We start from the raw sequence: 18487 nt of genomic DNA on the forward strand, positions 1-18487 counted from the left end.
TATATAAATTGTCTCATCCTGAGAAAGTCAAATGAAAACCTTGGGATTTCCCTTTGATGTTTTCATATAGTAGCACATATTTTTATAAATATATCTTCCTGGGAAGATGTACACAGAGTACCTCTCTGGATACAGTTTCAATGTAATAAATAGCATTTACTGGGTGTCAACTTTGGGGCAGACTTGGTTATGAGTGTTGGATACAGCTGTGGATGGGAGTAAGATGGGCCAACAATCCTTCAACAATTAGGGAGAAGTAGATAAAAACAATGAATGTAATCAACAAGTAAGTGACATCCTAAGAAAGAAGGTGCTAAAGGTTGTAAGACAAAGTTCAGGCCAACTGTGTTCATAGAGAACTGCCGAGGGAGGGGTGGTAGTTTGTGTAGTACTAAAGCCAGTGGTTAGAACTGCTCTACTTGGAAAACTGGGAGATGAGAGAACTGATCAAGCAAATATCTTGTAGAAGAGAAAAAAGAGAAGTTAGAACACAGTCTTCAAGACTGGAGAACGCCTGATTTGCTCCAAAAAAAATATTAACAGTCAAAATATAGGGATTTGGGAAGTGTTAACTATGACATGCATAAAGAAGTTTTAGATAGAAGGGCTCTGATGGGGACTGTTTACTTTGAATTGCATCTGAGATGAATCAATGGACAGGTAGGTGAATAGAATATTGATAAAGTACATGTGGAATCCTTAAAAAAAAACATTAAGTAGAAACCAGAGTAGAATGGTAGTTAATGGGGGAAATTAAGTCAAAGTGTAAAACTTTCCAATTATTTGGGATTAATAAGTCTTAGGGATCTATGTATACCATCAGAACTATAGTTAATAATTTTGTATTGATGCTAAAAATGTACCAAGAGAATGGCTATTAGGTATTCTTAACACAAACACACAAACATACATGTGCACATACAAGTGCATGTGAACACACACACACAGAGCTTCTTCGGAATAATATTGATATATAATCTGACTACTTAGCATTTCACAGTGTAAGTATATATAAGAGCATTTTATACACTTTAAGTATGTTCAATAAAAAATATAAAATGTTAGTGATTTGATCTAGATTTACAGGTATTCACTCTAAAATTGTTTTAATATTCCTATACCTTTGGAAATTTCCAATAAAAATATTTATTTGAATGGCAAAATACAAGAGACTCTGTCAACAGGGAACAGATATTCACAATTCAGTGTAAACCCTTCATTTTTGTGCTATCTAGGGCAGAACATCCTGTTTCAAGTATGGTTTTGTACTTCATGCTCCAAAGCATAACATGATAATTTATTTGATCTGAACACCCATATCTATCATTATACCTTCAGATTAAAATGGGAACATTGCTAAAATTGTATCATACCAGACTTATCATCATTAAATGTCCTTAAATATTTTTATTTCCCTACTCCAATTGGTACCAAGTCACATCTTTTTCAGATTTTTCCCTCTTCCTGGCATTCTGAAGGTACATGCATGACAAAAAATAGTATTTTAAATCAATGATTAGGTTTGAGTGAAAAGGCATTGCAGGGGAATATTTACAACAATGCAAAGGTTTCCAAAGTGAAACACACACACACACACACACACACACACACACAAGCATACTAAAGTAAAAGGAAGTTCAACACTAAAAAGCTATGGAAAATAGTTACTAACATAGAGATTGATTTAACTCATCACTAATGTCAACAAATCTATTTATTGTGTGTGTGTTTGTGTGTGTGTGTGTGTATATATATATATATATATATATATATATATATATATAGTCACATTTAAAGTTAGCAATTGCTGTGAATTGTAACCCAATTTTATAAAAGAGAAGCTTCTTATTCAGAGATTTAAATGATATTTTTTTTCTACAATCATAGTCTGAGCTGTGGAGTCTAAATATAAACCCAGGATAGTTAGGGAAAATCTCAAATTTCTAAAATATGTATCATGTAATCATAGTAATTTGAGTGATTTGGATTTAAGTGTTGAATTGGAAGGATTAGTCCCATATATATGGTTATATCAGAAATAGAAATATTTAACAAAGGTTTAATCAAATTTGTAAAGAAGACGACTTTTATCTGTCACAATCCCTGATCTGTATGTTATTAGGTTATTTTGTGGTGGGACTTCAATTTTAGCTTAAGAAGGTTTCTGTTCAAATGAGCTGACCTACTCTGAGCTAAGCGTCTAATGAACTGCTTTCCTGATCTTACTTTGTTTTTTCTCACAGAGCTGACACCTCTGACCTTTCAAAATGTGGGTCCATTTCTGTTCAGCAGTTTGAGTTGAAGAGGTAGAACAGATTCTCCCTGCTTTAGTGTAAAAAAAGCTTAGGACTTAATGAGGAAAGAGTACCCTTGCATGGGCCAGTTTATCTCACTACAGCACCTTTTAGATTCAATAAAAGGTGTACTAAAGGAATGCAAATAATAACGCAAAAATCTTGTGCCTCCTGGGAGTTACTGTGGATCACTTTGAGCATTACCTTTGGCTAAATAATAAAAGTCTTATTGAGTATATATAGTATCATTTGTTTTCAATCAAAACAGAGTATGTCTCCCCACGTTATTATGTCTTCTCCAGTTTCTATTGGCAAAGATTTATAATTTTCAATTAAATTTATTGCTATGTATTTTTGTTTTTTTTCCTCCTTTGGCAATATTAGGGATTAAATCCAGAGACACTCTACTACTGAGCTATATACTCAGCCCTTTTTATTTTTTATTTATATAAAGAGTGTTACTAAGTTGCTGAGGCTGGCCTTGAACTCATGATCCTCCCTCCTCAGCCTCCTGAGTTTCTAGGATTTCAGGTGTGTGCTACTGCACCTGGCAAGTATTTTCATCTTTTGATAATGTTATAAATAGACTTGGCACTGGGGGTGGTGACACACTCCTATAATCCTAGCAACTCAGGAGGTTGAGGCATGAAGATGATGAGTTCAAAGACAGCCTCAGCAACTTAGCAAAACTCCAAGCAACTCAGCAAGACTCTGTCTCTAATAAAATATTAAAAGGGGCTGAGATGTAGCTCAGTGGTTAAGTTCCCCTGGGTTGAATCCCTGGTACCCTAATAATAATAATAATAATAATAATAATAATAATAATAATAAATTTAAAAATGGACTTGGTCTCTTAGTTTCTTTTTGGATTGTTGTTGTTAGTGTATAGATATATAGCTGATTTTGTGTTGATTTTGTATTATATACTTTATCCAATTCTTTTATTAGCTCTAAAAGTATTGTTGTAGAATCTTGAGGGTTTTACATTTGAGGTCATGGCATCAAAAACCAAGAATAATTTTGTTTCTTCCTTTCCAATTTAGACATATTTATTTATTTTTCTTTTCTAATTGATCTGGCTAGAACTTCCAATCCTATTTTGGATAAAAGTATGAAACTAGTCTTTTGTTTGGTTCCCAACCCTTAGGAGGAAGATTTTGTTCTTTCACAATTACATTGAATGTTAGCTAAGGATTTCCAAATATGGCCTTTGTCATCTTGAAGTTTTCTTCTATTCCTAATTTACTAATTTTTTAACCAAGTAAGTATATTGAAATTGTTCAAATACTTTTTCTACATCAATCAAATTTTCCCCCTTTCATTCTACTAATGAGGTATCACTCATCCATCGATTGATTTTATAAAGTGAAATATTCTTACATTCAGGGATAAAGCCCACTTAGACAGGTGTTTGAGCCTTTCCCTATGCTGCTGAATATGATTTGCTAGTAATTTCTTGAGCGATTTTTGCATCAATATTCATAAGAGATATTGGTCCACAGGTTTATTTTTTATAGTATATATACCCATATTTTGTATCAGGGTAATTTTGGCTTCATAAAGTAAATTATAAAATTTCCTCCACTTTAACATATGAGAAGGATTGGTGTTCCTTCTTATGTAAATATTTGGTGGAATTAACCAGTTAAGTAATCTGATATATAGTTTTTCTGCATTGGAAAGTTTTAATTACTGATTAAGTCTCCTTACTAGTCAGATTTTTATTTTATATATTTCAGTTTTAGTAGATTGTAAATTTCCAGAAACCTATCCATTTTCTTTAGTTTATGCATTTGTTGGCATAAACATTGACATATAACTGTGGTATTCTCTTACTATTTTTATTTCTGTAAAATTAATGGTAATGTTTCCACTTTCATTTCTGATTTTAAAATTTGAGTGTTCTCTCTTTCTCAATTTAGCTATAGCTTCATTTTTTTTTTCAAAAACCAAGTTTGGTCTTGTTGATTTTCTTTATTGTTTTTTATTCTCTATATTAATTATGTCTACTTTGAAATCATCATTTTCCTATTTTTGGTTAGCTTTGGGATAGGATTGCTTTTTCTTGTCTAATCCCTCAAATTATACAATTTGAATCTTGATTGCAGTTCTTTCTTCTTTTTTATTGCACCTACATAGATATTTTATGAGAACCAGTTTGATTATGAATAGTTGACTAGTAACACACATTTTATAAAGTCAATTTTACCATAGAACCAATAATTTTTATCTTTTATGTTTTGCTTTATCTCTTTGGGGCAAGATTACCACAAGAGTGGGAACATTGCCAGTGTTTATTAATAAATCCCCAAGGTATAAAGCAACAAGGGACACACATACTTGGTGGTAAAAAATACAATGAGATAAGTAACTTAAATTCATACCAGGATTTTTTTGAGATTTGTTATACATTGTGTAGCATAATAAAATTTTTTTAAAAAGAAGTGTCTACCAGTGAAAGCAGCTGTTGTAGGATACTGGAAATGAGAAATGTGGTGATTTGTGAACTACATGCCCCATTAAATCAAAATATAGCAGCGCAGACAGAGTGAAAGAGCCGTGGGCTGATTCCAGGGTCTCCAGCTTGAAATCACTGCTTTAGAAAATCAGCCTTCACCACTAGGGGGTGGTGGGGGGCATGTTCTCAAACAAAGAAAGATTAGAAAATGCCCAAGAGAAACATCAAAAAGCATGTGGGAAAGCATGATTTGAACTATTTTATTAAAAATAAAACAATACAGCTAAGGTGAAATTCTTACCTAAAATATAGGAAAAGATGAGATGTGAATAGGAAATATGTAAAGGTCAGGGACAAGTTGTTGTTCAGGAGGGTCCGATGTGGGAAAAGCACCAATGTCAGGTCCCAGCAACAGTGGCCATTACCTGAATTATTTTCTCTTTCATCTGAATAGTCTGACCTAATAAACACAGTGCTCCTTAAGTTCTCATTAGGAGGAAATTGTTTGCTCACCCAATAAAACCTAGCTCTTCTGCTGCAACAAACTTGTTTGGTGTGCAGTGATTTTAAAAGTTTTACATTCCAAGCACCACCCAAAAACAAAAAAAGCTTTAGAGATGTATGCAGACATCATTAAATACCTTTCTACTGAGTATAAAGAAGCATTGAGCCACTCCTGTAGGTGTCATAATTAATTATAGGTTAATTCCTGGGACTTATTGAAAACTTTCATACATTTTTTTTTTATATGAGTGAAACTGCAGAATCTTATGAACGCATCACCAGGCATGAATTCCTTCTCAAACTCTAAGAAGACTAGCTTTTTGTTTCTAAAATCCTGGAATCTGGGAAGAAACTTGCTTCTGCCTGCTGATAAGCAAGCACATGCCTGGTTTGTAGAGAATTGTTGCACCATGCTGCTTAGATGAGAAAGAGGACACTGCAGAAACACACTGAGGGGGATGGGAATATATAGTCCAGAAGATCAAGAAAAGCAAAAAAGTAGTAAAAGAGAAGACTTGTTCTTTTTCATGGATTTCCTTCTTGCTTCTCTTGCTCAAATGCATCTCCTCTAGGGGGGTTGTGACCAGGCAGCCTCTGTCCTTGCCATCAATCTAATGTGCACATTTGTACTACAGACAGCCTGTCAGTCTATTTTCTGCTGAGTGCTGAGTCCCTGAAAAGAACTGGATTTGGAGTCAGAGGGACATGTTTGGCTTGGTTTCTCCTAGGAATTAGGAGTTAAATAAGTTTCTAAGGCTCAATTGTGACACATATTCAATAATGATTGGACATCACAGGGGAAAAATGAATAAATAAATATAATGTGAATATAGTCTCTTCTCTCTTTTTTAAATGTTATATTTATCTTCTTAAATTCATAATTTTATTGTTTATTTTAAATTTAATATTGTTGATGGATATGACATGACTTAACATGTGACTGAAGTACAATGTGATATTCCAGCACAGGCAAAGAGCATGTCTTGGTCAAATCAGTGCAACTAGCATTTTTCTCTCTCTGTATATTTATATTTTTCTCTTCTAGATCTTTGCAGAACATCCTGAATCACTTTTAAATTTTTATAGTAAAAATTAAATAGCAAATACAGAGTTCTTCCATACACCCTTCTCCCAGTGTATACTCAGCCTCTTCTACCACTGTCCACCACTGGGGTGCGTTTGTTATAGGAGATGAATCAACACTGACATGTCATTATTATCAACCGAAGTCCACGGTTTAGAGTTTATTCTTTGTGTCCCACATTTTCTGTATTTTGACAAATGTCTAAACATGTGTCTACCTTATTAGTATCATACAAAACTTTCACAGCCCCCCCAAACCCCCATACTCCCCGTTCTCACTCTCTCCCTGAACTTCTAGCAACCACTGATTTTTTTATTGCCTCTATAGTTTTGCCTTATTCAGAATATCATGCAGTTGAAATCTTACAGCATGTGTTCTTTTCAGATTGACTTTTTTCACTCATCAACATGAAGGGGTTTTTTTCTTCTAGGTCTTTTTGTGACTGTTTCACATTCTCCTCAGCATTTGCTGTTTTGGGTGCTTTTGATTTTAGCCATTTCAATGGATGTGCAGTGCTATCTCATTGTTTTAATTTGCAGTTACCTAATGATACATATTGCCAACTAGCCGGGCTGGTGACCTATGCTGGGTTCACAAGAGCTAGATGCACCAATAACTTAAGAAAACAGGGAAAGCAGCACTCAATATGCAGAAATACCTTTCTTGCAGGAATCAGGGTTGGCTCTGGACCTTAAAGGGTCAGTTGGAAAGAGAGAGTGAGCCACCTGAAAATCCTCTATTCATTGGGGAGACATTGGAGAAAGTTCCACCCAAATGAGGCAAGGGATTGGGTTTCAGGGGAGTATAGCCCAGTCTCACTGGGTGACGCCCCTCCCAGAACATCATTCCCTGCTAAGTGGAGGTGGGATCCACCTGCTCTTTGCTGCTAGCAAAAGCCAGTCCCACACACCTCTGGTGCTTAAGGCTAAGGGTCTGTGCTCACTCCTGTGTGGCAGCTCCTGACAGATTTTTTCCAGATACTCATTTTGTATCTTCTTTGTTGAGATGAAAAGTCAGATCTTTTCCTATTGTTAACTTTCAAGAGGTTTTTGTTTGTTTGTTTGTTTGTTTGTTTGTTTTTCAAAAACTCTTTATCTCATAAGCCTTCAGCAAATATTTTCTGGTCTGTGGCTTGTCTTTTAATTCTCTTGGTAGTTCTCCTTCCCAGAGCAGGAGATTTAAATGTTAATGAAGTGCAACTTTGCCGCAGTCTGGCTGGGCACAAAATCACGAGCCACTCACAGCCTTGTAGATTCAAACAGCAATTCTTTATTCCCGAACTCACACCGGCACTCTACAAGTGCTTCCTGGGGAAATCCACCGGCACTCTACATCCCAAATACTCTCTCAATCCCGCGAGAACTCAACTGGGAACTCAAGAAGCAGGCGGGCACCTGAGGCAGCAGGATACGCCCTATTCCCAGCAGGAATCACCTTAAACCTGGAACCACCCTAAACCTGGATCACCCTAAACCCCGATCTGCCCTAAACCCTGATCTGCCCTAAACCCGGATCCGCCCTGGTCCTTGAGAAAGGTCACCTTTCATGCAATGCCACTGCAAATGACCTGGGTCCAAGGCAAGCCCATTTCCACAATGGAGAGTCCTTCCTCTAAGCAACATGGGGTAGGCTGACAAGGAAATTGCCATGTGTCGTACCTAGCTATGGCTCTCAGCGCAACTTACCAAGTCTTTCTCTCATAGATCAGTCTTCATTGTTGTAAAAAAAAAAAAATCATCATCAAAACCAAAGATGTTCATTTTCTTACTATATTATCTTCTGGAAACTTTATAGCCTTATAAGTCACTTTTAGGTCAGTGATCCATTTTGAGTTAATTTTTGTGAGGATATAAAATCTGTGTTCATGTGGAAGTCCAATTGTTTCAGTAGCATTTGCTGAAAAACTTCTTTCTTCACTGCATGGCCTTTGCTCCACTGTCATACCTCAGTTAGCTGTATATATACAGTTAGCTGTGAGTATGTATCTGTACTCTTTGTTCTACCCATCTCTGTTTTTTTGTCATTATCATTATATTAATTACTATAACTATACAAAGTGCTGCCATAGTGTAGTCAGTTCCCTGACTTTGTTCTCCTTCTTCATTGTTGTAACAGCTAACAACCTCTCAACATTTTTATGTTCTGTATTTTTCCATAATCTTTTAATATGATTTACTTATTCCAAAGAATAATAAAAATATTTAGAAGAAGCTGGGCTTGGTGGAGCACACCTGTTATCATAGTGGCTTTAGAGGTTGACATAGAAGGATCATCTTAGCATCTTAGCAAGGCCCTAAACAACTCATTGAGACCCTTAAATTCTATTTTAAAAGCTATGTGTATATATGCATTTTAGATTGAGGTGTTTCAAATCCTTTCCAAAGAGTAGGAAGCAGAAAGTTTATGAATAAATATGATAAAGATTATATGGAGTTCATATAATTTTTAAAACTACTGAGAAGTCATATGATAGCCAATTTGAGAACCCAAAACTTGCTTTTTTTCTCTCTCTTATATAATGGAAGATTTAATCTTATCCCTAATTTAACCATTTCTCTACCTTTGAAAACCAATGAGAAAACCAATTGAGTAACATCTCTGACCACTAGCAAAATCTTGCAAAACTGAACTAGCAGCTAATTCTCTGTTCTGAATAAGTGAGGCCTATAAATATCAACCTTTATATGAAAGCCAAAAACTTTCTTGAGGCATTGTTAAAGGTTAAAAAAAAAACAATAATAATAAGACTGAAGTATTGTAGATACTGATATGAGATGCAGTAAGTTAGACAAGATGAGTTCTGGGAATGGATATTTAATGTCAGTCCAGCAGTCCAGGACACAAGACATTAAATTGAACACTTACATAACACTCCAGTGCCCACAACTCTTAACCACTTTAAACTGTTTTCCACTGCCACAGTGTGGCTGGGCACAATTCATGAGCCACTTGTCAAGCAAAAACAAACTTTATTTTTAGAACATTATACACACCATCACAGGAGCTCTTCAGGAATTCCCTCAGAGCCCAACTGCCACCACGGGCTTCCTGGGAGCCTCTCAACCCCCACTCCTCCCGCTCTTGAGGCCCATTGGCTGGGTCGTGTGGGCGGAGCCAAAAGAGTCCCCCAATGAGCAGCTCCGTGGTCTGAAAGGGCCGGGAAACAACCCAATGAGCATCACCGAAGAGGAGCCAATCAGCTGGCAGCTGGAAGTTTGCTGGGGCTGTGGTGAGCCAATCAGCTGGAAGTTTGCTGGGGCTGCTTTTGCTGTGGCTCTCAACATTCCACAAAGTAGAAAAAGTGACCTTTATAATTATTTTTAAACATGTTACTCTTGTATATACACCTTAGGTTTAGAGTAAGAATAATACAAAATCTTTAGCAGTGAGTTCTCATCCTGACCAAAATGCTGTCAGAGGAATTGGATTTACACTTCCCCCTGGAATAACCAATAAACTAGACAAATATATAACATAATGTTTTTAATTCGTTGAACTTTAAGCCCAGGATCCTTAGGGTGGAAAGAAATGAGGTGACTCCTCAGATGGCACCAGTCAGCCTCCTGGAGAGTGTCCAGGTAGAAAGCACAGGAAAGGAGACCTGAGCAGAGTCTCCATAGTCGCCATCAAGGGAGGACAGGGTAATAGAGTTCACGGGACAAAGTGGCAGACCTCTCAGGAGATCTGCAGAGCAGTTCCCTCTAGTCTTCAGCGGGATGATGATCACCAGGTGTGTGCCAAGAAACTGCATGGGGCCAAGAGAAGACACACAGTGGAGCATGCTGAAAATGTTTTAAGGTCCTCACAGGAAACTGAAAATGTTTTAAGGCCACATTATATAGAGTGGAAAGAGTAGAAAGCATCAAAAGGCACAGCATGTGGAAAAGTGTTCAGAAGAGCCTTGTCTCTGAAGTGGATTAAAATTGAACCTAGCCCAAAGCCTGTTTTGGTGAGATTTAGCAAAGATTCAAAGCCAATCTTAAATAAATAAATATTTTTTTTAATGAGCTACTTCAAGTAATTTAATTTAAATTAAGTGCTTTAAAGGACAGATGAAACTCATTTGTGGAAATTACAAAACTATCCAAAGACCAACAAAATAACCAATGAGTATGACCAGTGCCTGGTATCCAAAGAAGCAGAAAAGTATCATTCATAATCTGAAAAAAAAATCAGTCATATAAACAGAAGACCCAAACTATAAACAAGTTTATTAAATCAGTTATCCTATATGTTCAAGAAAGTAGGAGAGTTTATTTAGCAAATCCAAGGAAGAAATGAAGAAAACAATGCAAGTATGTTTCTAAAGATAAAAGATCACTATGATTGAAAAGGAAAGTGTACCATATGGTGCTAACAGCCAATTAAATGCTGCAGGAAAAAAGATATGCAAATTTGGAGACACTGTATTATAAATAAATAGAAGTAAAATACAGAGCAAAAATACAAAAAAAGGAATGGAGAAAACATCAGTGAGTTGTGAGACAACTTCACACAGACTGGAATGGTGATGCTGAGATGCAAATATTTGAAAAAGCAGCAGTTAGAAGTTTTTCAAATTTGATAAAATCTAATTCCAGAGATCTATGGATTATTTTTCTAAAAGATTTCTGAGAATTTTCTCTATTTTTAATTTTTATTTGTTGTTTTTAGTTATTCATGACAGTAGAATGTATTTTTACAAATTATACATACATAACATATAACTTATTCTATTTAGGATCCCATTCTTGTGTTTGTTATTGAGTTACCCTGGTCATGTATACAAATATAAGGCTAGGAAAATTTTATTTTATTAATTCTGCTGTCTTCCTATTTTCCTTCTCCCACACTTCCCTTTTTCCCCCTTTGTCTTATCCAATGGATTTCTATTATTCCCCTCTCCAACAGAGAGAACATTCAGCCATTGGTTTTTTGAAATTGGGTTATTTCAGTTAGCACAGTACTCTTCAGCTCCATCCATTTACTGCTAAATGCCATTGTTTCATTCTTATTTATGATTGAGTAATATTCCATTGTGTATCTATATTACATTTTCTTTATTCATTCATCCATTGAAGGACACCTAGGTTGTTTCCATAGCTTGACTATTGTGAGTAGAGCTGCAATAAACATTGAATTTGCTGCATCAGTATGCTGTTTTAAGGTCCTTTAGGTATAAAATGAAGAGTGGGATAACTGCATCAAATGGTAGTTCCATTACAAGTTTTCTAAGAAATCTCCATACTGCTTTCTATAATAGTTGCACCAATTTGCAATCCCACCAACAATGTATGAGAGCACCCTTTCTTCCTACATCCTTGCCAACATTTTTTGTTATTGTATTCTTTATACTTGCCATTCTGACTTGAGTGTAATTTTAATTTGCATTTCTCTAATTGCTATATATGTTGAACATTTTTTCATATATTTTTGAGTATTCATATTCTTCTTCTGTGAAATGTTTGTTCAGTCCCTTTGCCCATTTATTGATTGGTTATTTAGTTTTCTGGCGTTAAGTTTTTTGAGTTCTCTGTATATCCTGGAAATTAATGCCTTACCTGAGGTACTAGTGGTTAAGATTTTTCCCTATTCTGTAGGATCTCTGTTCATGTTCTTAATTGTTTCATTTGCTGTGAATAAACTTTTCAGTTTGATACCATTCCATTCATTGATTTTTGATTTTACTTCCTGCGCTTTAGGAGTCATATTGAGGAAGTCTGTACCTAAGCCAACATGATAAAGAGTTGGGCCTAATTTTTCTTCTAGAAGGCATAGGATCTCTGGTCTAATGTCTAGGTCCTTGATCCACTTAGAGTTGAGTTTTTTGCAGGGTGAGATATAGAAGTTCAATTTCATTCTGTTACATATGGATTTCCAGTTTTCCTAGCAACATATGTTGAAGAGTCTATCTTTTCTCCAATGTATGTTTATGGTGCCTTTGTCTAGGATTAGATAACTGTATTTATGTGGGTGTGTCTTAGTGTCTTCTGTTCCATTGGTCTTCATGTCAGTTTTAGTGCCAATACCGTGCTGTCTTTGTCACTATAGCTCTGAAGTATACTTTAAGGTTTGGTATTGTGATGCCTCCTGTATCACTTTCACAGTAAGTATAGTAAGAACATACCTTAACATTGTAAAAGTTATGTATACTACACCCAAGGCCAACATCATTCTAAATGGAGAAAAACTGAAAGCATTCCCTCTAAAAACTGGAACAAAACAGGGATGCCCTTTTTTTACCACTCCTATTCAACACAGTCCTTGAAACTCTAGCCTGACCAATCACACAAAAGGAAGAAATTAAAGGGATACAGTTAGAAAAAGAAGAACTCAAACTATCCTTATTTGTGGATGACATGATTTTATATTTAGAAGACCCAAAAATCTCTATTAGAAAGCTTATAGCACACTCATAAACAAACTCAGCAAAGTAGCAGGGTTTAAAATCAACACCAATAAATCAATTGTATTTCTGTAAACCAAGGATGAAAGAGAAATCAGGAGAACTTTCACCTTGACAATAGCCTCAAAAAAAATTTATTTGGGAATCAACCTAACAAAAGAAGTGAAAGACCTCTATAATAAAAACTACAGAAACTAAAGAAAGAAATTGAAGAGGAAATCAGAAAATAGAAAAGATATCCTGTGTTCCTAGATGGGCAGAATCAATGTTGTCAAAATGGCCATACTACCAAAATCACTATACAGATTTAATAAAATTCCTATAAAGGTAATGAAATTTCTATAAAGATTCAATGACATTCTTCACAGAAATAGAAAAAGCAATCATGAAATTCATTTGGAAAAATGAGATCTATGGATCTTAATGGATCCTGAATATAAGAAACATGGAAGTCTTTATCATATCCTGTAAAAAAAAAAAAAAACCCTTAAGATCCACCTTTGCATTTGAATTTAAACATTACTCTTTAAAAAAGAGAAAAAAAAAAACAGAAAAAAAAGCACATTTGTTCTTATTTTCTTTCTTCTGTACTACTACCTTGGAACACCTATTGTCCCTTTATGTACCTCTCAGTACCTCAGTACCTTTTAATGACTCAGAGGACCAAGTCCTCTGTGAAGCCTGATTATGAGCACCTCTTCTCTGCCATTTCCCCACATTAATTTCAGCTGAATATATGTGAATATGCTCTCTTTGGAGCTTGCCTGAGTATCTCCGTATAGCTTTAATCAACTTGATTTCTTCTCCTGTTAATTGGGAGCGTCTCATACTTGTGTTTAAATTCACAAAATATAACAAAGTTCCTAGTAGATTCCATCTTCAAGTGTTTAGGAGTGAAGAATGTAAGCACTATGAATATGTCTTTGTTGTCACCATGTTTTCAACATCAAGTAACACCTGAAATTAATCACTGCTCAGTTATTATTTTTGAAGGGAGGAAGGAATTTTTATTAGCTCACATTTGCAAAATAAAATGGTGTTTACGTGCCTGTATGTGCCAGACATTGTTCTGAGCCTGTTGGCACAGCAGAGAAAAAAATTCACAAGCTTGCGTTCTAGCGCATATGTGCCTGCATTCGTGTGCTTGTTCAAATTGTTCAGACATCCCGCAGGTCATGGCTACATGAAAGCTTTGGGGCCCCAAGGCTGTGCTAGAGGCAGGTCCAAAATATAATTGTTTGCAATTATATTGCAATTATTAATTTTTAATTATTAATTGCAATTATAGTGACTTGATTGCAATTATCACTGTGTGTTGAACAGAGAAAATTCTGGGTGTGTTATTTGTAGTACATTTCAGTCCCCCTAATCATAATTTTGACCATTGTTTCTGACTGTTTGAAAAAGAACTGAAATAAGCATCTTTGGTTTGCAGTGTCTCTCCTCTTTTGAGAAATAGATTACGTAATCAGGGTGGAGGATGTGACTGACAAATGTACAGGTACTTAAATTCATGCATATGGATCCACTTATAAATGCATCCTGTAGAACACCCACAGTGTTGAATTCTATTAGCCTATTTCCTACAGACCTTTCAGATCTCATTGACCATGAAGCTATCAGGTACTTTTCTGCTTTTGGTCAGCCTGGCCTGCTTGTTCCTTTTCACAGGTGAGTTGTTCATTTCATGTATGTACATATGGAATTCTGGACCAGACTGTCAATGTCATCAGTTATGATGGGATGTTTTTGTTGTTGACGATGAGGATGATGATGATGATGATTGATGATGATGATGATAAAGTTGATTAATAATGGTGACTACCTGTCATACTTTTGATTTAGAAGGGACTTTAATGCACAAGTTAGCTACTATGATTTTCTCTTTAATACTTTACAAGAAATAGTTTTATCAAATTCTTAAAAAAAAAAAGAAGAAGAAGAAAAATCACATCCCATGAGCCAAGAAGTCTGTACTAATGGACCCCAGAGGGCTACTTTGGGAATCCTAAGCCAATTGTGTTCTCCTCAAAAGGCCACAATTAACAGCATAAGGTTACAAATAAGCTTCATTCTTCAGGGAGAATTTTATGTTAAAATTAGGAATCTCATCTAAAGTCACCTTTTAAAAATTATTATCTAGTGATAATAGTGTTAGAATGTTCAAGACATTTTACAGAAAACTGAGTCATCCTTACCTCTAGATAAGCAAAAAGAAGAGATTCAGATCATTAGGGAGATGAGAGAGAGAAGAGAGAGAAAGGTGTGTGTAATATAGTGGAAAGCACCCAGGACTGGAATTCTAAGATTTTGCTTTTACATCTTCCTTTGTGTCTATCTCTTTCATTAAAACTGAACAAGTCACTTCCTTTCTCTAACTACTATTCATCACATGCTAATGATACATATAAAATTTATATGCTGTAAGTTTTCTGGGTTTGATTCCTGGCTCTACATTTACAAGGTGCCAAGTCACTGGACCCAAAGCTCAGGTTCCTTGACTTTAAAAATGGGATTGTATGACTTAACACATGCAAGATTTCATGCAGTACTTAAATATAGAAGTCCCCCAGTAGATGGTAGAATGGTGTCAGTGGCAATGGTGGTAAATCCTATGATTCTTTTTAGTGATTTCAAAATTATTTGTATTATCTTGTTTACCTGTTGCCTTGTCTATCTGTTTATCAAATGGCTTTGGTTTTGGAATCTTCAGTATCTTTCTAACATCTCTAAGGAGGTACATACTTACTAGAAAGATTCTGAGGAGTGTGTCTTCATTTCTCCAAGTATAGCCTCATTGTAAGTCAAGCATTAGAGATGTGAGAAATATGTTTGTATAAAAGCCACACAGAAAGCAAACACAGTAAAGAGAGCTTTGTACTGATAGGTTACAATGTGGCCTCTCGTTCAGTCATGAAGTTAACAAGCAGTGTGTCTTGGTGCAGGTTTTCTCTCTTCCTGGGTCTCAGTTCCTTTTTGTTGTTGTTATTTTGTTTTGTTTTTTTATTGTTTTTTTAAAGTTATACATCATTGTAGGATTCATTTTGATATACTCATAAAAGCACAAAATATAATCAGTTCTTCATTCATAAAGCAAAAGAGAAGTAATGGAAGATCTCTGAGATTTATTTTAACTGTAAAATCCTGGAACTCTGATTCATTGTGATTTATCAGTGCCTGTTTTCTCTTTGCAGAGGCTGTGAGCCACAAGGGCTATCAGGTATGTGCTTCTCTCTCACACAAGCCCTTTCTTATCATAGGTCTTATACAAGGGTGACCCTAGATGGGGAAGCACTGTGGCTGCTCCCCCTGATCTTCTGAGCTCACATGGCCAGCCTGGTGAGAAGTTGGGATGATAGTCCGGCCCAGGACACATGGTTTTCAACAGTATCACCACTGGTATAGATGCACATTCCTCAACAGAGGAAAAAGATTTGAAAATCACTTCCTGTTTTCTCCAAAGGGCCAGATAACACATTTACATGCAAGGATTTTACACTCAAAGCCTGTATAATCACAGTGTAATCTATAAAAGGGTGAGGCAAGTGGCATTTATTTTTCAAATCAGGATAATTTTGAGAGTGAAAATTGTACTTAGCATAATTATAGCAAGAAGGTCATCATAAACTGGGACCTTCTCTGGTAACCTAGAGGACGTGGTCACTCTAGATCTTAGTACCATGTGCATAAAAGTCAAAAATCAATGCTTGATAAATACACATTCCTGATCCCTACACGTAGGTTTTAGACATATGGACTAAATGGGATCTCTAAGGAAGGAAGGCTCATGAATCTGCATTTCAAAAAGTTCCCTGACATTTTTTATATACATGAGAATTTGGGAATCACAGATCTAAATTTCTCTTAACAGATTTTAAAACAAAGTACATAGTTTCCAGATTCATACATATTGAAACCCCTCATAAAGCTTGCAATTAATAATAGACAACACATTATTGAGAGGGTAATGAGGAGACTATGTTAATAAAAGTATAGTTTATATTTTTAAATTATATATACATATATATATATATATATATTAAAACATACTTCATGAAGAAATGTAGTTTATTTTTGAAAAAATGGACTTTGAAGAAAAGAATATTCAATTCTTATTCTAGCCCTGTTACTTAGTTAGTGTTTGATTTTTTTAAGAACTTATTTTACCTTTATCTCCTCCATTTCTTTATCAAGAAAACTCAGCTACTAATAGCATTTAATTCATAATAAGCATATGAGCTAATGTACGAAAAGCCTATGGAGGAATGTTTAGTTTACAATAAATGTTAAAAAGTAAATTATTATTAAACTGTAAATTTAATGGTTTCATCTAAATGGCCAAGTTATGTTTATTTTGCTTTTCTAATTGAATGTCAAATGTTTTAAATATGTACAGGAAGAAAAACAAATCTAACACTGTTTAAAAGATTAATTCAGTCAATAAATGCTCTCTACAGTTCCACAGTGGCACTAGAGAACATTTTTTCCTAACACTTTATCTTTACATGAAGCTCTTACTTGTAAATTATAGATTTTTTCCTTTTATAAAGATAATATCCAAATTATTTTACCTACCCCATCTGTTGTTAATCTCCTTGTTCAACCTCATTCATTTGCTATTCAATGATGACCTGAAGTTTAAACCACACTGCTAATATTGCTCATTCTGGAAGATATTTACCAACATTGTCTGCATCTCCATGGAAAAATGTGCTATTTTCTCACTTAGAAGGAACTTTTTAAACCTCTTTTCATGTGTCCTGCACCTATGGAAATGACCTAAGAAAAAAATAACTTCTATTTTGTAGTTGTCTCCAGCAATGAAGGATTGCTTTGCCATCTGTATGTCTATTAAAGTATTAATATTTTAAATTTAACATTTATTACTTTTGTTACACTTCATTGGTATTCTCTCTTAAAATGTGAGCTATTTAAAGTCAGAATTTTCTGTCATTTTTTAACCCTCATGCTTTTTAATCATAGCACTAACTCAACAAATACATTGCTGGATTGATGCATAGATGAATTTAAGGATGAATAAAGAATAAGTAAATGTTAGAATATTCAAGAAAACTATCAGATGTGAAATGCAATATCACTTCCATTTTCTGAAAATTAGCCTGCTATAAAAATTTTGGTATGTGTCTTTTTTTATCTGCACAGGTACTACAAACATTGTTTAAAATATGTTGATGAAGAAATCTAAAATTGGCTGATTTTTTTAGCTTTATTTAAAAAAAAAACTTGCCTTTGAGTCTTTTCTTTGAAGTAATTTGACTTATAAAAAAGGGGTAAAAATAGTTCAAACAATAGCATATATCCTTTACTCAGCTTCCTTAACTTTATATATAACCTTAATACAAGCACCAACATTAGGGAATTTATACTGATATGTAACAATTCACTTATTTATCATCTTGTTCAAATTCCCCCAAAGATCTAATTTAAGATAACATATGGTTATTTTTGTCTTTTCCAGATCCTTCCTTCTTTTTAAGGCAACAGCTACTTCCTTGAGGAAAAATTTAGCTGTAGGATTTCAATCAGAACATTGATTATACTGCCTAACAAATTCAAAGTAGTGGCACTCAGTGGATACTCAGCATTTGCTGAGTAAATAGTGAATAAATTAACCTTATTTATTTATGGATTTATACAATAAAAATAAAGAGTGTTCTAAACAAAAAAGGAGCAGATAAGTATTTGGAAATTAAGTGATGTTTAAAAAGAGAGAATACAAATATATATATATATATATATAT

The 18487-nt window shown here is 34.8% G+C and overlaps 1 protein-coding gene across 1 annotated transcript in view; it reads left to right on the top strand.

The window, feature by feature from the left end:
- The first annotated feature begins 14267 nt into the window (after window positions 1-14267).
- Window positions 14268-18487, top strand: part of LOC107135650 (serine protease inhibitor Kazal-type 12-like) — a 5470-nt gene continuing 1250 nt past the window's right edge. Inside the window, exons 1-2 of the mRNA XM_015477631.2 lie at window positions 14268-14396; window positions 15920-15945. Coding sequence (XP_015333117.1) covers window positions 14336-14396; window positions 15920-15945 — 87 coding nt within the window. The 5' untranslated portion in view covers window positions 14268-14335. The remainder of the gene's footprint in view (window positions 14397-15919; window positions 15946-18487) is intronic.

Source organism: Marmota marmota, unplaced genomic scaffold (assembly GCF_001458135.2).
Source record: "Marmota marmota marmota unplaced genomic scaffold, marMar, whole genome shotgun sequence".
NCBI lineage: Eukaryota > Metazoa > Chordata > Mammalia > Rodentia > Sciuridae > Marmota > Marmota marmota.